At 41.6% G+C, this 26,836-nt stretch overlaps 2 protein-coding genes across 2 annotated transcripts; both read left to right on the top strand.

Annotated features, from left to right (window-relative positions):
• The first annotated feature begins 45 nt into the window (after positions 1-45).
• Positions 46-3,448, top strand: S100A14 (S100 calcium binding protein A14). Its single transcript, XM_074262122.1, has 4 exons — positions 46-682; positions 1,176-1,302; positions 2,203-2,349; positions 2,631-3,448. Exons 2-4 carry the CDS (start codon positions 1,273-1,275, stop codon positions 2,766-2,768), a joined length of 315 nt encoding a protein of 104 aa, XP_074118223.1. The 5' UTR covers positions 46-682; positions 1,176-1,272; the 3' UTR covers positions 2,769-3,448.
• A 1,191-nt stretch (positions 3,449-4,639) lies between these two features.
• Positions 4,640-14,367, top strand: S100A16 (S100 calcium binding protein A16). Its single transcript, XM_074262121.1, has 3 exons — positions 4,640-4,870; positions 12,462-12,635; positions 13,124-14,367. The coding sequence occupies exons 2-3, from the start codon at positions 12,480-12,482 to the stop codon at positions 13,280-13,282; spliced, it is 315 nt and encodes a 104-aa protein (XP_074118222.1). The 5' UTR covers positions 4,640-4,870; positions 12,462-12,479; the 3' UTR covers positions 13,283-14,367.
• Positions 14,368-26,836: the final 12,469 nt, after the last annotated feature.

Below are 26,836 nucleotides of genomic sequence, written 5' to 3'. Positions count from 1 at the left end.
CGGACTCTCAAAAGTACAGCAAAGTTTCGGCTGACTCCTCTCCCTTCCCTAGTTCAGCAGGTCAGGAATCAGCTGCAGAGTGACCCAAGCAATTGAGGAAGGCTGGGGAGAGAGTCCCAGCTTCCTACACTAACTCTGTACCATGGCCTCTTCCCTGGACTCTCCCCCATTTCCTGTATCCTGTCTTCTGGAAATAGGGGCAAACTCATAAAACCCTTCCTCATCTCCATACCACCTGTTACTGACCATCTTCCTTCCCAGCTTCCCCATCTCTTCCCCCTTCCCAGTCTCCCTTATTCACAATGGTTTTCCTAGTTCCTGGGATCTGAATTTTCCTGTCATCTTTCCCATTCCCAGATCCCAGCCCCGTTCCTATGCCCACTGATGTTGCTCTCTTGCTAAGTCTCCCAACCTTCCTTTCTCCCTTGTCCTGTCTGGGTCAGAGGGGCAGCCTGCCTTGCTTGGTTCTGGACTTCTGGTCCCTCCCTCTTAAGAGAGGGGCGGACCCTCTGGCTCCGAGCCTGGCCTGTACAGCAGCTGCTGCATAACCCAACTGAAAACCCTTCCCCCTCTTCGTCTCTCCTCCCTACTACTCTTCTCCTCCTCCTTTCCACTCCCCTAGGTATAAGGGCTGGGCCAGGTGAGCCGGCTCCTCCTGTCTCGGTCCCAGAAGCCCTAGCAGGTAAGTGAACCCAAGCCTTATCATAATGGGGTCTCCATAACTTTCTCCCCACTGCTACTCTTGGGGATACCTTGAAGAGAAGACTTCCTTTAGAGAAACTACCCCTACCCATCTCCTTTAAGGTTCAGAGGGAAGGAAACCCTTGGGACTAGGAGATCCAAATATTGGGGCTTGGAGGACAGGATAATTAGGATAATATTGTGCCCAAGCTGATGAAGAGAGATGATACCATTTCAGGATCTGGGGAGATCAGAACTGAGGAGGGCTTTGGACCAAGGGGTATCCTGAAACAGAAACTCCCCCCTTTCTTAAGGGTGCATGTATGTCTGTGTTTCTGGGTGTGGAGTGATGGAGAGCTGGCCCTGACCCTCTCCCCACCTCCCGTTTCCAGCTTCCTGGAGGGAGGGGCAAAGTCATGTGGGTGGGTGGGGCCAGGGGGAGATGGAATCCTCAGCTTCCCCCTCATATCAGATCTCTCACACTTGCCAAGCAGAAGATGAGCCACTGGTCCCTCAGAGACACACTATAGGAGAAAACTCCCAGATAACCAAGAAGTGACCCCTGTTCCCAGCCCACTCACCCACGTCATCATGGGACAGTGTCATTCTGCAAATGCTGAGGTTGGTTCATTCATTCCCCTGCCTTCTGCCCTAGAATCCCTCACTAGCCTCTGACCCTTTTTTTCTTTTTCTCCCTATCCTCTCTTCGACTCACCTCACCCCATTCCCACTCTTTTTCTTCCCCCTGAGTCTGGAACCCATCTAACTTCCATTGAAACTGAGCCCCCTTTCCTTTGACTCCCAGATTTCCCTCCTTTAACTCCCAGGCTCCCACTTGATTCTCATGCCCTCTTCACCAGGATTCCCTCTGACTTCTGTCCCTTTCTATAGTTTTCTGAGCTAGATCCTATAGCTTGGTGTAGAATTCCCAAAGCCAGGGAAGAACCTGCTCTCTTTTTCCCACATAGCCTGTCACTGGAGAGCCTTCCCTGGGAGAGCCAGCCAGGCAGGACCCACGTGCTGGGACCTGCCCTGGCTGGGAGAGTTGGGGGGGGGTAGATTTGCCCAACCTATTACTCAAGGCTTCCCACGTGGATCTGGTTGGGGGCAGAGGGAAAAACTTGCACCAGGAGAAAAATGGAGAATGATTCTGGACAAAAAAGAGGGTGGAAAGCTAGGGGCCGAGAGGATTGTATCCCTCTCTTGCTTTGGCATTTTCTAGAGTGGCACTCAATAGAAGGAGGAGACTTCTATGGTTTGGGGAGAGGGCCTCCAGAAAAGGGAAGAATATGGGGAGGATTGATAAAGTTGAAGAGGAAGATTGATAGGATTTTCAGAGCAAGAAGGTGTTTGTACCAATGGATGAACCTATAAATAGTAATCATGTCATTGGTGGGTGGGTGAGAGATTTCCAGGCAGAACCAGAACACTCTCCTTAAATGGGATGTTCTATGGTGAGCCTGGGTCTTGAGGGTGGGAACCACCTCTTTGATTTTGTCTCTCTCCTGCCCCTGTCCTAAGGATGCCCAGGAATTTAGTGACGTGGAACGGGCCATTGAGACCCTCATCAAAAACTTTCATCAGTATTCAGTAGAAGGGAAGAAGGAGACACTGACACCTTCTGAGCTTCGGGATCTGGTCACCCAGCAGCTACCGCATCTTATGCCGGTATGGAAGACCCAGCACTTGAACCATGTGTCTCTGTGGATGTGTATTCCCCTGTTTTTCTCTTTTCCCCCCACTAAATTTGGATAGTAGGACTTTGGGCTTACAAATGCTTGTTGATTGATTACCCTACTCCCTGGCTGGGGGGGGGGGAAAGGGCCCCTCCTTGGGCTTATGTCTTTCTTTGGAGGGGTGGAGTGGGGTGGGGTGGGAAGGCTAGGATGGAAACTGTCTTTTTGAGCTGTGGGTGTCTCCCCTCTGCTCCACTCCCTGTCTTTCCTCAGGGCAGCTGTGGGCTGGATGAGAAAATCGCCAACTTGGGCAGCTGCAATGACTCCAAGTTAGAGTTCGGGAGCTTCTGGGAGCTAATCGGAGAAGCAGCCAAGAGTGTGAAGCTAGAGAACTTGAGCCGGGGAAACTGAGCCTCCCCCCCCCCACCTAGGAGTCTTGGGACGGGGTGGGAAGGAGCCCCCCCACCCAGAGACTGTGTAAACATAAAAATAAAGTTTTTCTCTTTTTCCTTAGTTCCCCACCCTATTCCTCTCCTCCCTCCCCCAATGCTTTGTGTATATCTTCCTCTCCTACTGGGGCATTCATCCCACTGACTGCTCTACAGGACTTTGGAAGGTGGACTTGGGGTTCTCCCCTCAGTAGGAAGTACAGGAGGGGAATCAAGGTGGAGGGTCAGATTTTTAGGGAAAATGGTGGCATGAACTGGAGTGGAGAGGGCATTCAGAAGGGGTTGGGGACTGATTTCATTAAGGGAGGGACAGGCATGGGAGCTAGGAGATTGTAGATGTGGTGCTAAGTGAACTTTTGGCCCTCATCCCTTTCTAAAGCATAACCGTCCAGCCAGACAGGTCCCTTTCTTTCTCCTCTTTTCCTCCTTTTCCTTCCTCCCCTCTTTCACCCACATATCCTAGGACCCTAACCTTTCTAGGTTTTATCCTTTTAGAAAAGGAAGGAGTGGGCAGAGGGGACAATGGTTGATCTGAGATGAGGGAAGGTGTGATTTGAGGGTAGGGGGCTTAATGCTTGGGGCATTTGTGGAATGATGGCTATTTTGTATCATTTGATTTAATAAAAAAAAAAAAGAAAGAAATATGGTGATGTGATTTAAAACTTTCTTCTGGATCTTGGAGGGAACAAGGATCTGAAACCTCATGGGGAGGTGGTGGTATGGGTCTTGAGTAATGGTAGTAGTGGAGTAATAGAAATTGAGTATCAATTTATTTCTTTGAGCCTAAACAAGGATGACTTTTGGACTAGCAATAGGACATCTTTCCTATCTTGGCTTTGAGCCCTCTGGATGATTATTTGTTGAGGGGGCTTCCCTCTGGGCCATTTTATTGATGCATAATCTGGTAGTCCCAGTTTTTCTGGAAATAAAGCTTACTTAAATATATGCATCCAAGTATGTACATATGTATATCCACACATGCATATGTACATAATACACTCATACTTGCATATGTATACACATATATATACCCATATATGTATAGAAATATATATAGCTTTACAGTTTACAAAACACTTTATATTAATTACCTCATGTGTTGCCTACAACAGTCCTGTAAGGTAGAGAGTAGAGGTATTATTATTCCTATTTTTGCAGATGACAAAATAGGCACTCATTGTGATGTTAATTAATTTACCTAAGATCACACAATTTATTAGTGGAAAAGCTGGGATTTGAACCTACACTTCCCAAATCCAGAAAAAAAAAGTCCCCCCCCCCAATACCACAACTACCTCTTTTGCTTCCTGGGGAGATTGGGTGTGGTAGGGGAAGAGAGGAAGTTAGGTAGGTACCCCATCCCAATTATTTGGTGTCCTGGACGGGGTAATGAAGGAAAGGAAGGAATTGTTTAGGAAAAGGGTAAAAATGCTTGGGACCCTTTGTGGAAGGAAGACCAGATTTTTGAGAAATGGGGCCTGGGTTGATCCCCAATTGGGTCCAGAATGCTAGGCTCCAGGGGTTCTCTGACTAAATGACCAGGAAGCCCAAAGCCTAAAGGAATCCAACTTTGGGTATGGAATGTAAGGGCTAGTCTGGGTCCTTATCCTGCCGAAGGCTAGGCTGGGCAGGGCTGGTATGTTAACTGGTCTGTCTGCTAGGGTGCGTTATGGCCCCTGAAACTAGTCCCCTGAATGACCTAGGTGAACTAGGTGGTTGATGACAACCCCTTTCTCAGTTACTTCAGGGAGGGATGAAGAAGGTGGGGAATAAGAGGGAGGGTAAATTGGGAGAGAGCCAGCCTCCCTGACACACCCTTTTTTTTGGTGGGGGGGGGGAAGGTGTGTGTCTCTTTAATAAGGGCCCAACCCTACGGCCAGGTAAAGATTGAGCTAAGTCGCTTTATATCCCCACTCAGCCAGCTCAGCCAAACAAATCAGGAAGGGAGTTAGGAGAGTCATTGGGAAGAAATCAGGGAGGAGTCTGGGCAGGTCTAGGAACTACTTGGCTGTACCTGAAGTCAGGTCGGAGAGACCCACAAGAGGAAGAGGCTCGAGGCGGCAGGTGAGACTGGAGAACCTTGGGTTCTGTGGGAGAAGGGAAGAAGTTAAGAGTCAGAGGGGAGAAAGGGAAGGAGCTGCATGGCGGGGGGCAGAAGGAAAAAGTGGGTGGTTGAGGTTGGGGGAGGGGAAAGGGAAGGCCTGTCCAGGAGCTAGCCTGGAGGGAACAGGGAGTTAATGATTTATTTTTGGGAGGGCCAAGTTTGGGTGAAAAGGGAGGCAGAATCAAGTGGGGCATTGTTGAGGTTATTGGAGGAGCAGGCGGGTGGGAGGACCCTGTGTCTAGGCAGATCAAATCCATCCCCAGAATACCAAGGTGGTGATCAGGAGGCCTCAGTGTCTATTTCTGGGGGAAGAAAAAGCAAAACCAAATCAATTCAGAACAAGTCTCACCCCCTCACAATCCTCCCAACTCCCTGGGCATGGGCTTAATTCTTTTTCTGGGGGCACATGAACAAAATCCAGAGTGGCAAAAGCAGGGCCTATTGCAGGCAAACATGAAGGGAGTGGTGACAGGAGGAGGTGCAAGGGATCAGGATAGCTAAAGGGGAAAGGGGGGAAAGGAACAGCTAGGACTTCTTTGCCTGGGGAAGGAAACAAGTTTCAGCTTGAACCACTTTGCATGGTGTGGACACACCTGTACAGCTCAGCACCAGATAGTGCTTTCCCAACCAATTCCAATAGCCAGGGGTACCTTGGGGATAATATAGGGTATCCAGGTTGCTGGAGAGATCAGGGAAGAAGAGTATATGTATATATATGTGTGTGTGTGTGTGTGTGTGTGTGTGTGTGTGTGTGTGTGTTCCTTGGATTTGTTCTAGCTCCTTTTAGCATCACTAGGCTGGAATGGAAGTTGGGTGATGGTAGACCCACCTTCCAATGCTTTCATATTCACAACATCATCCAAGAGAAGAGGGTTGATAGAACTGATGGAATATAGCTTCTAGAGGAGACAGCAATAATTTTAAGGTCCCCTTATCTTAGAGTGCTTCTGTTCTAACAATTTGTCAGTGATTTGTAATCTTCTGGCTTTGGAATCTGTGATCCTGAGGCCTTTTGAACTAAGAATGCTATTGTTCTGTCAATAATTATAAAAGTCTTCTGGCCTAGGATATAATAATATTTCACTCTCCCATATAGTGTCTAGATGAGGGACTAGATGGCAAGAACACTGAGGAAGACAGAGCAGGGAGGAAGGAGGAATAAATCAAAGTTGACAGTGGGGGACAGTAGGGCAGTGGCCAAAGGGCACATCTCAGTTCTTAGAGATATTGAGAAAAATTTGACTTTAAGATTTAGAATGAAAACTGGGTAAGGGTGGGGTGACTGTAGGAGGAGAGGGACATATAGGAGAGCAGGCCAAGGCACCTCTAAATCTGCCACAGGTGTTTTAGAGAGGTGAGTGAGTGAAGGTGAGCTGGCAAAGGTAAAAGGGGAAGAAGGAAGGGAGAGAGATGGTTTGGAGGAACAAGTTAGGGGTATTGTTGAAAACTGATGTTTCCGAGTCAAGTGGGAAGGAGCCTAAGGGTAAAAAGAACGGCTGGCATGAGTGGAGTCAGGTACTTTTTTTGGGGGGGGGAGAGAGGTGATAAGAAGGAAAGGGAAGGAAAGAGACTAGAGGATTAGCAAGAGTTCTAGGGAGATGTGAATGTGTATGTATGTGTGGTGCAATTTGGTCTTTTTTGGAGAAGTCAGCAAGTCTTGGGGTGGGGCTGTGAAATAATAGGAGAGGCAGGGGAGGGAATGGGGGCAGGTAAATCAACCTACATGGCAATGATTGTATTAATAGATTGAGAGACCCTCAGGAGAGATTCCATATTCAGGTTTCTCTGCCCATGTGGAAGAATTTCTGAATTGGATTCTATTCCTAAGTTCTACTTCGTCCTGCCCCACTAATTCTCAAACCTTCTCCACTTCCCCCTCCACCTGGAGTTATTATTGTTATTGTTTGACCTTTCTGGAAGAGTACCATGACCTCAGGGAGGTGATGCCATAACATGCAAGTGAGTGGGATTGACGTGAGGGAGGGCTGTGCAAGGTCACCTGCCTCACTTTCCCCTCCAGAACCATCTGGGTCCAGTGGCCTGATACAGATCAGAATCTCTTCCACCTGGAGGACACACCAGAAACCCCACAAAATAGCAAAGTCAATGCTGGACCCATCCTCTGCACATCCTCCTGTAAGGAAGGAAGTTGTGTGATTAGCCTGGACATCCTTTTCTCTTATTTGTTCTGTTTTAGGATTCTTCAGAAGGGGGTGGAATGAGCAGGAGGGTGGAGTCAGCAGAGTTAAAGCGGGGGTGGCAGTGGAATGGGAGAGGGAGATGGGTGCATGGAGACGGTTGGGATGGGCTGAGTGGTCCAGCCAGTCTGTCACCCCCAGGGGAGAAGAGAAGGTAATGATGTCTTGCATATCTCTACTCTGAGGATCTCTAGGCATTTTTTCAGATGCTATCTCCTGGGTTGCCCATTTTACATAGGGAAAGATTTTTTTGGGGGGGTTTCAGAGAAGATTGGGATGGATGATGTGAGCAGTACATGAGAACCAAGGAGCAAAGAGCAGCAACCCAAGGAAAACGGCTTCCAAGCATGTCCCAGAGACTAAATGGGGACGGAGGAGCCAGCTCTTTCAGCACCAACAGCCCTCTTTCAATCTTTGCATTCCTTTTATCCATTGCTAGGCAGCTGTAGGAAGGACTGAATAAGACCATTTTGTTTAAAGAAATACCATGAGGAAGGAAGGAAAGGGGGGTTGGAAGCTGGGTAGAATAGAGGGGATAAAATAGTGTCTCTCCCTCCCCTTCTCTGTTTCCTCCTCCTTTGGGAAACTGAGATCTATGCTGTTTCTGTGGGATACTGAAGTCTGGGATACTGTTTCTACAGGATTTGATTGTTTCCAATGTTCTTGTGTAGAGCTTGTCTGCTTTACCTTGGTCCCCAATCCTCCTGCAACTTCTACAGATCTCACTGTATTTCTGGGGGCATAGATTAGATTGGTCTCATCTTCTCAGGAGAAGGGCCAATCATGCAGCTGTTCTTTGAGACATAAATATTAAACCAAATCCTTCCTACTCCCTGGATACCTTCTCTACCCCTAAACTCACATTCATCTCTTAGCACATCTTTCCTAATTGAATTCAGGCCCTAAGGGTTTGTGGAAAGGAGCTATGGAAGATAGTGGGGGGAAAAAGGAGGCAGTGACCACTCCAATTCTATTCAATCTCATCCAACAAACTCTTGTTTTTATTCTATTCTATTTATTTATCTTACTGTGTACAGGACACTGTTTGGGACAGGGTGTGTATGTATGATACAAAAATATATAAGCCAAGGTTCCTGACCTGTAGATTCCAATTTGGTAGGAGGAATGACATATGTCCAAGTGAATTTTTTACATACTGTAATATGATAGGAGCAAATATCAAAGGAAGGACAGTTGTTCTGGTTGGAAGGATCAGGAGAGACTTGATAGAAGAAGGAGCATATGAGTAACTCTTCATGGAAATAAAGCAGCATAATAGAGTAGGTTAGAGAACCTGACTTTGAATCTTTGTTCTATAAGTTTTCATCTATGTGACCCTGGCCAATTGACTTACCTTTCTTTGAGCCTCAGTTATGTTATCTATAAAATGGGTTGATTGGACTAAGTGATCTCCAAGAACTCCAGCTCCAAATCTTATGATCTAAGAAAAGTGGGATCCCAGTGGAGGCAAGAAAGCTTTTGCCTGCCCTTTTCCTTCCCTCCCCACCCACACTTTCTTCCATAAAAGTCACTTAAACATCCATGCTCATTAGCTCTTATCAGGTCCCAGAATGAAGGTCTAGGACCTAGAACACTGGTGATCAGAACTTGAAAGGAGTTGGGGCCAAGGGCATAATTTCCCACTTCACAAACACTTCTTTTTGGGGGCACTATATTAATCATGAGAAATACAAATTCTCAGTTTCTGCTTTCAAGGAGTTTCTAACCTGGGAAGACAAGACAGTGCATGTTAATAACTACTAATAGCAGGAGGTGGTATGTGGTGAAATGTGGGAGCAATATTTTGAAAAATAAATGTTGCAGGAGTTCAGGACTGGGGAAGCAGAATCAGTGTAGGCTGGTGATGGTATTTGGCTAGAAAAAAGGTTAGGGGTTATCAGACTAGAAGAGTAATTTGAGGACTATGTTAACTACATACATCCTAACTTTTTTGGGATAGGTTCAATTTTTAAGAAAAGAAAGTGTATTTATAATCAATCAGTCTACAAGCTTTTATGAGATTTTTGATAATTATATTCTAAACACCATGCTAGATGTTGGGGATATAAGAACCAAAATGAGATAGATTCTGTCTTCAAGGAAGTAATATTCTCTCCAGGGAGACAATAAGATATGTACAAAGTAAATAATTCCTTTGGGAGGGGGCATTAGTAGCTAAGGGGAATCAGGAAAGGCCTCATAGGAGGTGACTTTTGAAGGAAGCTAAGGATTCTAAGAGGTAGAGGTGAAGAGGAGAGGTGAGACACAGGAGATTGTGCAAAGAACAGGGTTGGGAAGAAGAGCAGTAAGATAAATTTGGCTGGATCATAGAATTTAGGTAGGGGAATAATGTTAATAAGGCTGGAAAAGCAGGCTGGAGCCAGTTCTGCCAAGGGCATTAAGAGGAGTTTGTATTTTATCCCAGAGGGACTAGAAAGCCCCTGGAGCTTTTTAAGCAAGGAAGTGACTGGTCTTTTAGGAATATCACTTTGGCACTTGAGTAGAGGATGAATTAGAAAGATAGAAAATTTCAGGCAAGGAAATCAGTTATGGGGCTATTGCATTAGCCTAGGTGAGAGGGGATGAGGATCTGTCCTAGGATGATTGTGGTGTGAGTGGAGAGAAGGGGTCAGATTTGAGAGGGGTGGAGGTAACATCTGTAAGACCTGATGATGGATTGATATAGCAGCATTAAATTAGGCAGGGGAGAGTAGATGATGACTCAGAACCTGAGAACCTCTGGAACTAAGGTCATGGTTGGTGACTTTGAAGAAACAAGAAAGTTACAAAGAAGGATGAGGGTTTTTTTTTTTGGGGGGGAGATAATTTAGTTCTGTTTTGGACATTTTGAGTTCAAAATATTGAATTCTGAAGGTTTTTTGTGTTGATTTTTTATGGGGCAGTTAGTGATATGATACTGGAGATCAGGAGACCAAGGCTGGAAAAAAGAGATCTGGAAATCATCTGCCTAGATATAATCATTGAACCCATGGGAACTGATGAGATCAGAGAGAATCCTGCAAAATGTCTTTTGTCAGACTTTATGTCCCAAGTTTTGGTGTGGAAAAAAATGGCTGCTGTTGGCATAAGGAAAACCCAGGAAGCAGGAATGGGAGAGGTATTCAGGCTGGAGCAGAGTGAGGATGCCAGGAGAGCTTTGCTTCTGAGCTTGCATCCTTGCTTGAAACCCTATTTTCCTCCCTACCAGGCGTGGGGAGTAAATCAGTAGGCCTAGACTGGACAATGAGGGTAATTTGATTATCTAAAAGCAGGCAGGAGTGTCAGGAAGAGGGCTTCATTAATGCGTAGATGTTCAAGAAGCACCGGAATGGTCCTGGTCAGAGGATCTGTAAACTGGTATCGCCTATTTTAGATTCCAGGCAGGCCTTGGAAAATGAATGGCAGGTAAGAATGGGTAATTTAGGCCCTGAAACAGATGACCCCAGTCTACTACTCTACCTTCTAACTCACCTGAGAGGAGAGGAAAGGAGTAGAAATAAAAACTCTGACATTTATTTGATATGTGACTTTGGACAAACTATTTATCCTCTCTGAGCCTCAGTTTCCTTTTCTGTAAAATGGGAACAGTGGGTAGGCAACAATCATTTTTAAGGGTTTACCCTGCACCAGTCACTGTGCTAAGGTCTTTGAGCACAAGTACAAACAGAAAGATAGCCTCAGTCTTAAAGGAGCTTACATTTTAAAGGAAGACAGAAGTGAAAAACGGGTCATAGTGGAGGTTTGTATAGAGTGTTTGTGAGGAAGAAATTTTATAAACCTTTGAGTGCTAATTATTATTGTTATCATTACTTTCCTCCAAATATTAGGGAGATGGAACAGCACTATGGCTCAGTGGTTATAATGTTAGATTTTTAAAAAAATTTTTATTTATTTATTTTTTTAGAAATGAGGATGATCTGAGTTCAGATCCACCCTTGACAGTGACTCTTTAACCCTAGGCCAAATCACTTTCTTTAGCTCAGTTTCTTCATTTGTTTAAAAAAAGGGGGGGGGGGAGATAATCATGATAGTCTCTAATTTACAGAGTTGTTGTGGGGTTCAAAGAAGAAAATATACCTAAAGCGCTTTGCAAATATCCTGAATGTCAGTGGGTTTGTGCTGAATTATTGGATTAAGTTGGGCATGGGTGGTGAATCATAGGTCAGATCCTGCCCGTCACCCCCCCTCCCATCCCCCACTCACTACACCTTCCCTCATATCCTGTTATTCAGGAGACTCTATTCTGTTGGGATGTGCGTATGTCCTGCACTCCGGACTGTGGGGAGGAAGCAGAATTGTGGTGGCTTAAGAGTGATGTCCTAGAACAGCTGGAGTGGAGTGGCTCAGGCTGGGTGTGCCCGGCCGAGGAACGGAGGGATTGGGTCTGAAGAAAGAGCTTGGCTCCGTTTCGAGTAACGAGAGGCTTCCCAGAACTGGGGCCTGGGCGGAGAGTTGTGAGCTAGGGCCAGCTTGGAGGGGGCTGCTTAAAGAGAGAGGAGGTCCCTCCTTGTTAGAGATCTTCCCGAAGAGTTTGGATAACCACCTGTTGGGGATTGTTGCTCAGGTACGTGTCAGGCTGGAGGACCTGAGGGGAAGGTGTGGGAGGGGGGGTCCCTTCTAATGCTGATTCTTAGATTCTGGGCGAGTCTGTGCCATGGGGCACAATGGAGTGTGGGGCCTGTCTAGCTGGAAAGGGCCGGAGAGATCAAGCGGTGGGTGGCTGCAGCTGTGTGCCTGGGGTTCCCTGTGTGTGTGTGTGTGTGTGTGTGTATGAGTGTGTGTGTGTGTATGAGTGTGTGTGTGTGACTGTGAAATTAGCGTAAGCTGTTCCACTCTGGATGGGGATTAAAGGAAGAAAGGGTCTCTCTGCAAGTCCAGGCCTGGGAAGGTGTGTGTTGAATTGGGAAAGTTATTGCAATCAGAATTTGGGTTGGGGGGAATGATGGGAGAGGGTCTCTAATCCCCGGAAGGTGTAGGTGGGAGGGGTCAGAGGATACCTAGGAGGGGCCAGGGTGTGGGATTGGGAGGGGCTGTCAATTACTGTCAGACTCTCTTCCCACGGGAGCCTCTCTCACTGTTGGGGTTCTGCTCTGCTCCTAGCCTTGGGCCTGAGGCTGGGGAGGGACTAGAAGAACTTGTCTGGGCAGTTGGATGGGAGAAACACCTGGAATCGGGGAGCCACATAATTCTCATTCCAGCTCTGAGCCCCTACACCCAGCCTCCCCTCTGTTCCCTGAACACTCTCTTACCTCCTCTCCTTGGTGGGGTCGGGGTGGGTGGGCTGACAGAGATCCCGGGAGAGCAGAGGCCTGGAGGAGCTCCTTTCCTAATTAAGCCCACTCCTTTCCTTAAGGAGCTTTGAGCAGGTGAGATGGCTGAGGATTGCTATACAGAGCTGGAACAGGCAATCCAAGTCCTGGTGGCCAACTTTTACAAATACGTACCCAAGCACAGCCTGATTCGGAACAAGATCAGCAAGAGCAGTTTCCGAAAAATGCTGCAGAAAGAACTCAACCACATGTTGACAGTAAGGGATTGGACCCCTTTCCAGTCTACACCCCCCACCCCTCCCCCTTCACCCACAGGGAAATTTCCCAGAGGGCTGTGGGCTGTGTGCCCAGGAGGCCTGGAGTAGAGCCCGTGGACAGACCTTCCTTTGTTTTGAAATCTCTGAAGGGGAAGGGGGAGGCGGAGGTGGGAGGTGATAAGTGACTGCAGCCTCAGTTGAATGATAGGCTCAAACATTCTAAGCTGGAATCTACAGTACAGTCATCTAGTCCAGTCTCCTCATTTTACAGATAAGGAAACTGAGGCTTGGGGGAGGGAAAATAATTAGGTCAAGAGCACACAGATAGTAGATATGTCCACTGTCCAAATCCAGTGCTCCTTCCCTTATGTCCCATTGCCTTCGTCCCCTATATTTCCTGCTTTGGCTGCCCAGCTTGTTCCCCAATCCTCAGTGATCCTTTGCTACTGATTCTTCCCTAATCTTACTGACCATTTCCTCCCTACTAGGACACGGGCAACAGGAAGGCAGCTGACAAGCTCATCCAGAACCTGGATGCCAACCATGATGGCCGTATCAGCTTTGATGAGTACTGGACCTTGATAGGAGGGATCACCAGCCCAATTGCCAACCTCATACGCCAGCAGGAACAGCAGACCTCTGGCTAGCAGCCCTTTTTTTGTTCCTCTCCCTTCCCCATCACACCAAGGCATGTTGGCCTTGGACTTCAATAATTTAGGCTCCAGTCTTCTTCCAAGTCCCATTCTTTCCCACCTCTTCCTTTCCCCATTGACTGTTCTTCTCATTCCTAATGAACTAGGGGTGGTTGAGATATCTAGGGGACCCCTGTGGGGAGTCTCAGAGTCCCTTCCCCTTTTGTCACTTTGTCCATCTCCTCTCCTTTCCCTATTCTGTTTTTAGCTGAAATAGTCTCTGGGTCTTCTCTGGAGTTGCTCTGAGTTGGAGCCTTTGAATACTTGAGGCATCTTTGATGTGAGCAGTATCAAGTTATTCCCAAACTCTGTCTCCAGTGAAGTGGGGACAAAGGAACATCTGGTGGCGGGGGACTCTCTGCCCATTAATGACCCTAGCAGAGGCTTCTGCCTTACTTCATCTTCCATTCTGCAATAAAAGCTGGATTTGGAGTCTAAACCCCCTTCACCCTTGTACCCCTGTGTCACTCATTAAATTTCCCCATTTCCTTTTGGTTCAATTCTCCTCCTCATTAATGTTCCTGAATTCCGGAGTAAGATCAGAAAGAGAGCACTGAGAGATAAGTAATGGAAAGATCAGTGTCTGGCCTACATTAGGTGCTTAATAAATGTTTATTGATCAATTATTTGAGAAGAGTTGAAGAGGGTTCTTGATATGCCTTGGACCACACATTTATTCATTCATTCTTTCAATAAGCATTTATTAAGGACTTATTAATTGCCAGTTATTGTTCTATGAACTGGGACATATTGTTCAGTTGTTTCCATTGTGTTCTATTCTTTGTGACCCTATTTGGGGGTTTCTTGGCAAATATAACCAGTGGTTTGCCTTTTTCTTATCCAGATCATTTTACAGATGAAGAAACTGAGGCAGACAAGATAAAGTGATTTGCTCAGGGTTACACAACTATTAAGTATCTAAGGTCAGGTATGAATTCTTCCTGACCCTAGACTGGGTATTCTCTTCACCATACCATGTAGGAACACAAAGATGTAAAGCAAAATAAAATAGTACCTGCTGCTCAAGAGCTTACATTTTACAACCTAAATGTGTATAATTCCTTGCACTTCTCCTGTAGTACCTCACACTTTCCCATACCCTTAACATCTGCTCTTTCTTCTACTTCTCTCAACCATAGTAGGAATTAGAGATAGTAGGAACTATCCCATTTTACAGATGAAGAAATGGAGGCCTGTTAAGTTAATGACTCAACTCCTCTCAGTTATTTCTCTTTTTTCTTTCCAAAGGAACTACTTCTAAATGAAATTCAGTGGGGTCTCCTAGATCAGGAATGAGAACAGAGACAGGAGGATACCTAGAATTTCACGATTTTGTAAAGCAACTATCTCCAGATCTCTTCCCCTTTTTTGCCCTGAGATAATGTTATAGCTACACTCCATTTTGTCACTTAAATCTGAAGCCCAGCATTTAATTCTGATCCTTGCCACTTAGTTCAGCATTTTCCTCTCATACCTGAAATTTATTCTCCCAAACCTGAAATTTACCTCCTATAACTGAGATTTATCTAACTACCCATGACCCATCCAACTCTTAAACTATTGTCCATCCCTTATGTTCATCCCATATTATCTTGATACATTTCTCTAATACATTAATATAGGAAAAAATTTGCATTTTTATTAGTGTGTGAGGAACTGCCATCATAGAAACGTCTGTCAAAGCAGATAGCAACCAGTGATTTAGAAGTCACAGGGAGTGACTTGAAGCAGGTAGTGGTTAAATAATTTGTCCAGGATAAGGTAGCTAGAAAATGTCAGAGGTGGGATTTTTCCCCCTGTTTTTTGGGTTTCTTGGATATATTAAGAAAAAAGGTTTATCTGATTCATGGCATACAACTCTATCTAATAAATCTTCCTAAATCCAAGCCTGAAATGATCCACTATTGCTATCTATGCTAATTCTGTACTCACCTAAAAACTTGGAATTTATTTGCCATACTTGATACTTATTCCCTGACCACCCAGCTTTTGACCTTTACCTCTCAATTTGGGAATTTTTCCCAAATTTGAAACTGATTATCTTTTGATGCTTGTGTCTCCATTCCTAACATGCCCTGTCTTTCCTCCCCACTCCCCTACTTCCTTACCCGTTTTAACATCTTTGATATTTATCTACATCCTTAATGTTATCTCTTGTGCCTGCAATTATTTCTTCACTCAGTTCTTACTCCTCATCCTTGATATTTATCCCTCATTCCTATCAATTATCTCCCCACTCCATACTTATTTCTCATTCCTGACACTTATCTTTTTATCTGACACTTATCTCTCAGTTCCTGACACAGATTCCTTACCTCTGAGACTCATCCTTCGGGTTTAACACTTCTGACACTTATTTCCGGTTCTTGACATTTATCCATCACCTCTTATCTTGTCCTAGACACATCCCCAAACTCCAGCATATCCTCCTATTCTTGATACTTATTCTTTGACTCAAGCACACTTATATCCTCATCTCTGATACTAAGCTTCTCATCCCAGATATTGTCTCCCTCCCCACTCCTATTTCTACCAACAAGCTGATATGCCCTTGGCTCTCAAGCTTTATTTATCCCTCACACTGTGGCTTCTTATCTCTGACTTTTAGCCACCCAACAATTAATCCAGTAAGCATTAACTTATAGAACATCTTTTTTTGTGTGCAAAAGGATTACAGAGAAGGTGGAAGCCAATGATTTGGCCCTCGATTTCGAGGAGGTTACAATTTAGTCGGGGAGACAACAAAGAATCATAGAACAGGATCAAATGATACAAAATGATATATAATGAAATACTACATTGGACAGTACTATTGAAATTGATACAAAGTCACTATGGGATGAGGAACTGCCTCAAAGAAAGCATGAGATCTGGGAAGAAACTTAAATCATGAATAATATTTGACCACAAGTTATAAATTAAGAAGTGGAAGCATGTATTTAGAAGTCATCAGGACCAATTCTCTTATTTTACAAAGGAGGTTACTGAAGTTTAGAGAAGTTGGACCTTGTGTGAAATAAGTGACTTGTAAGAAATAAGTGTCTTGTTGCAGTTTACATAGGTAACAAGTGACAGACCTGGTATATCTGAACCCAGGTCCTTTCCAAATCCAGTGGAGCTCCTAATGGAGGAGAAGATGAGAAGAGAGAGAACAATACAGCTGCTAACACTCAGTAGTTGTTCAATAAATATTTGTTGAATGAATGACATAATAAGACACAAAGGAAGGCTTAAAGTGGCTTAGACATGACATCTTCTAGGAACAGTGGAGGTACTTGCCTAACCAGAGTGGAGGAGGGGTGTCAATATTCAGGAATAGATAGAAATAGGGTATGATTAGAGGTATCTAAGCCTACTAGTTAAAGTGCCAAATTTGGAGTTAGGAAGAGCCAGATCCAAATTTCATCTTCTGATACTAGCTATGTGACCAAAGGTAAGTCATTTAAATCTTTCTGAGCCTCAGGTAACTCTTTTAAAACTATATAGAGAGATTATAGTTCTTGAAGTATTGACCTATAAAATTGATGGGTATAGTAGGACAGATGGGAGATGGCTGAGGAAGGTAGGTAGGAGTTTAGATTTAGTGTGGTAGGAAATGAGGCGTCACTAAAAGTTTTTGAATGGTTATGATAGCTTATAATTTTTAGCACTTTAAGGTTCATAAAACAATTTACACAAATTATTTATTTGATCCTCACAATAGCCCTGAAAGGCTAAGGACTATAAGTACTATTATCTCCATTTTATAGATGGACAAAGTGAGGCTTAGAAAAGCTTGAATGACTTGCTCAGAGTCACAAAATTGCAAACTCTGTTCTCTTCCAGTTCTAATTCCAGGATTCCCTATTATATCACACTGCCTGGGAAGAATTTTTAAGAGATCAGTCTGCCAGTTTTACATAAATAACAGTTGCTATTATTCCTGTTATCATTGAAGATTATTCTGGTAGTGGTTAATCAGAAGACTAGTTTCATGAATATGGAGAGTGAAAAAATTAGAAAGATGTAGTTGGAATAGGGGAATATGTTCAGTAGCTCTGAGGCAGAATAGAGTAATATGATGATGAGATTGAGGATATATGATCCATGTAGAGGGAAGAAAAAAGTAAGTAGAATTGAATGGGATAACCTCTATTCAGGGATGTTGGAGAGAGGAATAGTGCATTGGGTAGGAAGTTGTGTTAGTTAACCATGGACATCATGGAAACCACACCTCTACAATTTTGAGGCCAGGCAAGTGAGAAACTTTGAAATCAAGGGCCTCAATTCATTGTTGGTGTAGGTGTTGGAATTATATTGGGAAAAGCAGATATCCAAGCTAGCCACCAAAATGGTCTAAGAAGATAGTAAATTAGTCCTGTAGTCAGTAGTAAATAAATAATGATTTGGGAAAGGTGGTCTAGAATGGGTATATAGTCATGGAAGTCATCAACATGGAAATGATAGTTGAAGCTGGGAAAATATATAGAGACCTTTGAAGAATAGTTAGGGAGGAAAAGGAGGCAAAAGGCCACCAAAAGTAGGAGAGGTAGATTGGTGAGTTAGGATACAGTAGTAGTAGCTTAAGATGGAAGGGAAGAGATTTCTTCCTCCCTCCCTCCCTCCCTCCCTCCCTCCCTCCCTCCCTCCCTCCCTCCCTCCCTCCCTCCCTCCCTCCCTCTCTCTCTCTCTCTCTCTCTCTCTCTCTCTCTCTCTCTCTCTCTCTCTCTCTCTCTCTCTCTTCTTTCTTTCTTTCTTTCTTTCTTTCTTTCTTTCTTTCTTTCTCTTTCCTCAGGACTTGAACTACTATAGCATTTATTTATCTACCTACTCACTAACCCACCTATTCAGTGACTCACTTTCTCATTAAACATTTATTAAATACTTACTGTGTGAGGTGCTACAGGTAGAAAGAGGAAAATGAGAATGTTTTTGCCTTCAAGGCAGAATAATCTAGTGGGGGACACTATATATTTATCATTCAGTTGTGTCTAATTCTCTGATTCTATTTGGGATTTTCTTGGCAGAGATGCCATTTTCTTCTCCATCTCATTTTACAGATGAGGAAACTGAGGCAAACAGGATTAAGTGACTTAGTTTTGAATTCAGGAAGATGAATCCTCCTGACTGCAGGTTTGGCACTCTATTCACTGTGCCAACTAGTTGCCTACACACACACACACACCCCACACACGTATATGTACATATACAAACACATGTAACACATTTATATGAGCATGTATACATATCTTGTGTGTGCACATGTATATATATTTATATGTGTGTATATTGTTGCATGTCCTACATTTCTTTCTTTCTTTCTCTTTCTTTCTTTCTTTCTTTCTTTCTTTCTTTCTTTCTTTCTTTCTTTCTTTCTTTCTTTCTTTCTTTCTTTCTTTCTTTCTTTCTTTCTTTCTTTCTTTCTTTCTTTCTTTCTTTCTTTCTTTCTTTCTTTCTCTCTCTCTCTCTCTCTCTCTCTCTCTCTCTCTCTCTCTTTCTTTCTTTCTTTCTTTCTTTCTTTCTTTCTTTCTTTCTTTCTTTCTTTCTTTCTTTCTTTCTTTCTTTCTTTCTTTCTTTCTTTCTTTCTTTCTTTCTTTTTTGGCAATTGGGATTAAGTGACTTGCCCAGGGTCACATGGCTAGGAAGTATTAAGTGTTTGAGACTAGATTTGAACTCAGATCCTCCTGACTTCAGGGTTGGCACTTTATCCACTTCACCACTTAACTGCCCCTTGGCCTACATTCTTGAAAAAGACCATGACATCAGAGGGGTTATGCCATGGCATGCAAGTGGATTGGATTTAAGAGAGAGATGATTGTGCAAGGTCACCTGCCTTACTTTTCCCTCTAGAACCACCTGGGTCCAGGGGCCAGATAGAGATCAGGATGACTGCAGATGGCCCCAGATGCAGTGGGAGACCTTGGTCTTTTTAAGCTAAATTCTTCAGGTCTCAGTTTGACTGAGGCCACATCCATTTAGTGATTAATTCTAGATAGAAATATATGCATGTATGCATATAGAGATATATAAACACACTATGTATTATATATTATGCATTTTACTATAACATCATATTACATATGTATATAAAGTACATATTAAATATACATTGTATAGTTATATACACATATATCTATATCAGAGGAGAGGAACTGAAAGCGTGGAGTATACACAGATTTTTTATGGTTTGGCTGAGAAAAGAAGGAAAAATATAGAATGATTGTTAGAGGAAAGGATAAAACCTAGTGAGAGTTTTTTAAGAATAGGGAAAACTTAGTTGTTGAAAGAAAGAATCAAAAAATAGAGAGAGATTGAAGATTATAGGGAGTAAGGTCAATCTGGGAAAGATGGAATAGAATCAAGAATGCATAATGTATAAGCTAGAAGCATCTCCAATAAGATCAGGGGTGAAGTTAAATATCACCCATTATCACAACAATATTCAATATTGTACTAGAAATGCTAACTATAGCAATAAAAGAAAAAATTGAATAAATTAGAATAAGCAATGAGGAAAAAATTTATCCCTCTTTGTAGATGATATGATGGCATACAAACATAAATCATCAGTATTTCTATATATTACCAAGAAAATCTAGCAGCAAGAAATAGAAAGAAAATTCCATTTATAAAAGCTGATAAAATATTTGGTAGTCCACTTTCAAGGCAAACCTAGTAACTATATGAACACAATTACAAAACAATTTTCACACAAATAAAGTCAGATCTAAACAACTGGAAAATGTTAATTTCTCATAGGTAGCCTGAACCAACATAATAGAAATGACAGTTTTGCCAAAATTGATATACTTATTCAGCGCCCTACCAAGCAAATGCCAAAAAATTATTTTATAGAGTTAGGAAAAGTAATAACAAAATTCATCTAGAAGAGCAAAAGATCAATAAAGGGATTTAATGGAAAAAAATGCAAAGGAAGGTAATCTAGCTTTATCAGATCTCACACTGTATTATACATTAATTATCATAAAAATTATCTGGTACTGCCTAAGAAATAAAATGGTGAATCAGTAGAATAGATTAGGTACATAATAGTGAGCTGGAAGAACTCACTTATTTGACAAAAACTTCTGGGAAATTTGAAAAACATTTGGTGGAAAGTGGGAACCAATACTTCACACCGTATACTAAGATAAGGTCAAAATGAGTAAATGATTTAGACATAAAATGCCATAAACAAATTAGGGGAATATAGAATAGTTTACCTGTCAAATGTATGGATAAGGGAAGAACTTATTAGCAAACAGGAGATAGCATTATGGGATATAAAATGGATAATTTTTATTATATTATATTATATTAATTTTTATTAATTAAATTAATTTATTAGTAAATTTTAAAATTATACAAAAATCAATTCATCTAAGACTAGAAAGAAAGTAGGATACTGGGGAAAATTTTTTGTAGCAAGTATCTTTACTAAAGACTTCATCTCTCATATATATAGATAACTGAGTCAAATTTATAATAATATGAGTCATTCCTCAATTGATAAATAACCATTTATCAATAAAGGATATGAACAGGTAGTTTTCAGTTGTAGAAATCAAAGCTATCTGTAATCATATGAAAAGATGCCTTAAATCACTATTGATTAGAGGAATGAAAATTAAAACTACTTAGAGGTATCATCTCACACCTATCAGACTGGCTATTATGACAGAAAAAGAAAATAACAAATGTTGGAAAGGATATGGGAAAACTGGTACAGTAATGCATTGTTGGTAGTGTTATGAATGATTCAATCATTCTGGAGAGCAATTTGGAACTATGCTCAAAGGGCCAAAAACTCTTTGATCCAGCAATACCACTACTGGTCTGTATGCCAAAAAGTTTTTGTTTTTTTTAAAGGAAAAGGACCTATATGTACAAAAATATTTGTAGTGATTCTTTGTGTGGCAAAGAATTGGAAACTGAAGGAATACCTATCAATTGAGGAATGACTGACCTTATTGTGGCATATGATTAGAATGAAATGTTATTGTGCTATAAAAACTGATAAATAGGCAGAAAATCTTGCATGAAGTGATACAAAGTGAAGTGAGTAGAACCAGGGGAATATGGTACACAATAACAGCAATATTATAAGATGATCAATTATAAGTGACTTAACTACTCCCAGGAACATATAGATCTAAGACAGTTCTAAAGGACTTATGATGAAAAATACTATCTACTTCCAAAAAAGACCTGATGGAAGATTGAAGCATACTGTTGTTAAATTTTCTTTCTTTTTGTTTATTTTTTTGGTCTGTGTTTTCTTTCACAACACAATGATGTGGCAACATGTTTTTGCATGACTGTACATTTATCAAGTTGCTTGAGGGAGGAAAGGGAGGATGAGAGAATTTGAAACTCAAATTATAAAAAATGAAGGTTAGAAATTTTTACATGTAATTGGGGAAAAACAAAATATTAAAAATTTTTAAATGTATATATGTTAGTATTGACTTTGTCAAGGAGAAGGGCCATTTCTTCAAGAGAAACTAGAATGAAGAGGGAGATGGTAGAAGATGATGTCAAGGGATTTTGAAATAAGGAAGAAGGGAGAAAACTAAGTTTATGGGCATATTGGTTCTTGGCTGAGAAGGTGAGAATGATGTAGGAGGCTTAAAGAAAAAACAGAAAGTTTGGAACAGATTTTATGGTGGATGGGATAGGAAATCAATTGAGAAAATCAAAAGAATCGCCTTGCTGAATGGAAGGCTAAAATGAGATCAGATAGCATAACAATATTATGTACCTAGGTGGTGTAATGGATAAAAGACCAAGTCTGGAGACAGGAAGACCTGAATTCAGTTTGGCCGCAGACATTTACTAACTGTGTGACCCTGAACGAGTCACTTATCCCTATTTGTCTCAATTTTTTCATTTGTAAAATGAATTAGAGAAGGAAATAGCAAACCATTCCAATACCTTTGCCAAAACAAACAAACAAACAAAAAAAAACCCAAAAAACTCCAAATGGGATCAGGAAGAGTTGGATACAAGTGAAATGAATGAACAACAATAACATAAAAGTGAAGTTGACCCCGCCAGTAAAGTTGTATGACTTCAGCTTTTTTCAGTTAATGTTCTGTTAATGGCAACAGAAAAGTCAAATGGTGGAAGTAACCTCAGGTGGAGCTTGGCAAAACATTAGACAAAGGAGTCAGGGATTGAGAGTAGAGGAAAATTAAGGGGTAAAATGATTTACTAAATTGAAAAAAGAACATAATCAGAGCAGATAGAGACTCTCTATACACACATATACATATATATATATATATACACACATACATATGTAATATAAAATAATTATAAAGTAGTTAGGAAGGGTGCCAGGTTTCATGTAGAAGGTACAGAAGATGCTTGGGTGCATTTGAAAAAAAAAAGTGAGAGATTTTGTCAAGCAGAAGTGAGGGAGGAGTGAATTACAGATGTGGGGGATAGATTAAAGGCATAGGGACAGAAGATATGAAGGTGAAGTGCATTGTGTGAAGAACAGAGGAAAGGCCAAGTTGCTTAGACTATAGATGAGGGAGTGAAATTACATATAATCAAGCTGAAAAGATAGGTTAGACCCAAGTTGCTAAGTAAGGGCTTTAAGGAGCAAACATTTATATGGCATTTTAAAGTTTGCAAAATAATTTACAAATATTATCTCATTTAATTTTCACAACAATCCTGATAGATTGGTGCTATTACTTCCATTTAAAAATTGAGTATATTGAGATAGATAAAGGTTAATTCACCTGTTCAGGTCTTTTTTTTTTTTTTCTTCAGAGAAAGAAACTGAGGTAAGTGACCAGCTTAGTTACAAAGCTAGTAATTCTAAACTGAGATTTAAACTTAGATTTCCCGAATTTTTGATCCAGTGTTCTAGCTTATCTGTGAAGGGCTTTAACAGCCAAATTGTTATGTATATTAAAGGAGCATCTGGAGCTTATTAATAGGGAAACAGATTTTTTTGATTAGGGATAATCACTTTGGCAGCAAAATAGAGAAAGGATTTGAGTGAGGAGAGATGAGCTGGGGAGACCAATTAGAAGAATTTTGTAATAATCCAGGTGGTAATGAAACTCTGAACTAATGTGGTTGCTGTGTGAGTACAGAGAATGGGTCAGATATGAATCATGTTTAGCCATAGAAATGATAAAAGTTGGCAATTGATCAGGCATATGGAGCATGAGCAAGAGAGAAGCTGAAGATGACATTGAGGTCATAAACCTGAGAGACTAAGGGATAATGAAGCTGGGTAGAATGGAGAGTTTGGAGGAAAAGATAATGAGTTCTGTTTTTGATGTATTGAGTTTGAAACACCTACAGAATTTCCTTTTCAAAATGTCTAATAGGTAATGTGATAATGGTGCTTAGGAGGGAAACAAGCAGGATATATAGATGGAGGAGTTGTCTACATTGAGATAATTAAACTTAGGGAAGCTGCTTAGATCAGTGGTAGAGTATGGAAAGAGAAGAGGGCTTGGGACAAAGTCTTGGGGTACACCCTTCAAGGGCATGATATGATGTAGTAAAAGAGACTAAGAAAGTAGGAGGAGAAGAACCAGAAGGATGCAATTTCAGAAAAATCCAGAAAGGAGAGAGATTCTGGAAGGAGAGGGGGAGAAGGGAAGTCAGAAAGGTAGGAGGAGAACCAGAAGGCTGTAATATCAGAAAAATCCAGAAAGGAGAGAGAATTTGGGAGGAGAGGGAGTGCAAATACAGCAAAGGATGAGGAATGACAAAAGACTATTAGATTTGGCATTTAAAAGATTGTTGGTAACTTTGGAAAGAGCAGTTTTAATTGTGTGATAAGATCAGAAGTTAGAATGCAAAATATATGTTAACATTTCCCAATTCCCATCAACTCTATTTCTGGAACATTTCTCAAGTCTATCTCCTCCTCCTTATTCTGACTTTCAACAGCTTACTTTCGGATGAAAGCCAAGACCTTAGCTTAAAAATGCCATAGTCACCCATTGCATCTAGGACCATTTTCAGTCATCCTCATTTATATCTAGCCACTGGATCTTGAACATTCCTCCCTCACTTAAATCCAATTCATTTGCATGTTATGACATCACTTCCCTGGTATCGTGGTTCCTCTTCGAGAATGAAGGACAAATAACAACAGATGAGAGCATTGGACTAAATTATCATTTCGTTGAGCTTGAAATCTATGATTCTATAGACCCTTATTACTTCTTGTCTAGACAACTCCAATCGTCTCCTGAAAAGTCTTCCTACCTCCTAGTCTCTTCCAGTCTATTCTTATTTTTAAAGAAATAAGCAAATTAATTTAATAAAATGAGGGGTAGAAGTTGATGATTCTAAGATCCCTTCCCCACTCCCAATCATCCTTTGAGAAACAGAAAATCAGTTAATAAACATGTATTAAGTTTCTACCACATGTCAGGGACAGGAAAGTCAGTAATTAAAATCATAAACTGTCAGATTTACTCCTAAAACCTTGAGGAGAAAGAGAGTCATTTGCTCTGTGGAGACTCAGCTTGCTAAGGAGAATGAGAGTTTGGAAAATGAGCCCAGAGGATATATCACATAATTCTTCAGTTAATTTGGTCACTATAACTACCTATAAATTTTTCTTACTTGATTTTTTTTTTTACCAAAAAATGATACTTAGCTGGGTGAGGCTCTTAGGATGCACAGAGCCATAGAGATGACAGGTAGGAAAAGGGCTGGCTGGATGTATATGCACTGGGTGTAGGTGGAGGGAAAATTTTCCTAGTGACAGTTGCCCAGAGGCTGTGGGTTATAACTTCCCCAACTGGTAAGCATCTATTATGTTTGAGGTGATATAGGAAGACCAAAAACAAAAACAAAAAACCCCAACAAAAACAGACCTAATTCCTGTACTCACTGGGCGGGAGGGTCAACAATTATGTATAAAAATGCTATACACTGGTTAAACTGGAGATAAAAATCAAAGAGAAGACACTAGAATTTTCAGTTAAGAGATTCCTTTGTTATTCAGTCATTTCACTTGTATTTGATTCTTCCTGACCCCATTTGGGATTTTCTTGGCAAAGATACTGGAGTAGTTTGTCATTTCCATCTTTAGCTCATTGAGGAAACTGAGGCAGAGTGAAGTGACTTGGCCAAGATCACATAATCAGTAAGCATCTAAAACAGAATTCTTAAAAGGGGGGTGTGTGTCAAAGGAAAAATAATTGCTTAAATGGAAGTAGCAGCACCAAAGGGTCCAGCACTCAAACTTGGAGGATTTGAACTTTCAGGGCAGATAGGCCTTGGTTTTGTCAGGAGCTCTTTAAGCTAATGAATCCTTAGCCTAATTTTTATTCTACGAGCATGAGGAAGCAGCCTGGTATAGTAATAGTGGAACTGGAATTCCTGAGTGTAGATCCGTTCTCTGATATTACTACTTAGGTGAATTTGGACCAATGATTAAACCTACCTAGGTTTCAAAATGGCAAAATTGGATTAAAAGGTTATTGAGGTCCTTTTTTGTTCTAGATCTCTGCCTAAGATACCTGGTAGAGAGGGTGAGTGTTAATTTCCACTCTATTCTTCATATTCCTGCTAAAGTACCCTTTCTTACTCAAAAGATATGTCTTGTCAGTCCTCTGTTCAAAAACTTTCACTGGCTCCCAATAGCCTGTTAAGTAAAGCTCAAATCTCTTTATCTGCCACCCCAAAGTATTCCACAACTCAGAAATATTTCCTAGATCTGTGTTGTTCTACTCACCTTGAATGCTATATTTAAATCAACTTGGTCTACTTTCTTACGCTCTCTTGACTCCCTGTTTGTGCTTATGCTGTTCACTATGAGAAGAATGTTTAGTCTTCTACCTGGTTTCTCATCTGACCTGTTGACTTCCTATTCATCTGAAATACTTTCCATGTGGTTTGGGGGAATCCCAAGCTCATTCACATGCCCATTTGAGCAGAACTGAGTAAAATGCTGGGCTTTCTGTGGTTCTCAGAGTCAGTTGTTCTTTAGCTCACTCTATTCCCTGATTCTTTGTCAAGGGGTGGGTAAGCTTTGTGAATCCACTCTATCAGACTATGAGTACTCACCAACCAGGAAACTAGGTAGTGCAGTGGATAGAAAGCTGGGCTTGGAGTCAGCAAAACTCATGTCTGTTAAGTTCAAATCTAGCCTCTGACTCACATTTAAGCTGTATGACCCTGTTCAAATAACACAAAATTGTTTGCCTCAGTTTCCTCATTTGGGAATATTTGTCAAGAAAACTTCAAACAGAGCCATGAAAAGAAAAGTTGGACACAACTGAAATGAATGAAGACTTGAATACTGTATAAAGTAGTGACTGAGTATAAAACTGATAAAAAATAATAAAATGATTGAAGACAGGAATACTTGAGTACTCAATGAGATAATTACTTTGAGTATAAAACAACTTACCACAATAGTACAATCAGGGGAAAAATATTCAAGAAGGGACTTTAAGTATGTTGAGCCAACTCCTCCTCTAAATTCCAGAATTTCTCCCAAAAAATAGAAGTGATTTCGATCTAGAAGTCTTAGGAATT

Source organism: Sminthopsis crassicaudata, chromosome 4 (genome assembly GCF_048593235.1).
Source record: "Sminthopsis crassicaudata isolate SCR6 chromosome 4, ASM4859323v1, whole genome shotgun sequence".
Taxonomy (NCBI): domain Eukaryota; kingdom Metazoa; phylum Chordata; class Mammalia; order Dasyuromorphia; family Dasyuridae; genus Sminthopsis; species Sminthopsis crassicaudata.
This window is presented reverse-complemented; position numbering and strand designations above follow the sequence as displayed.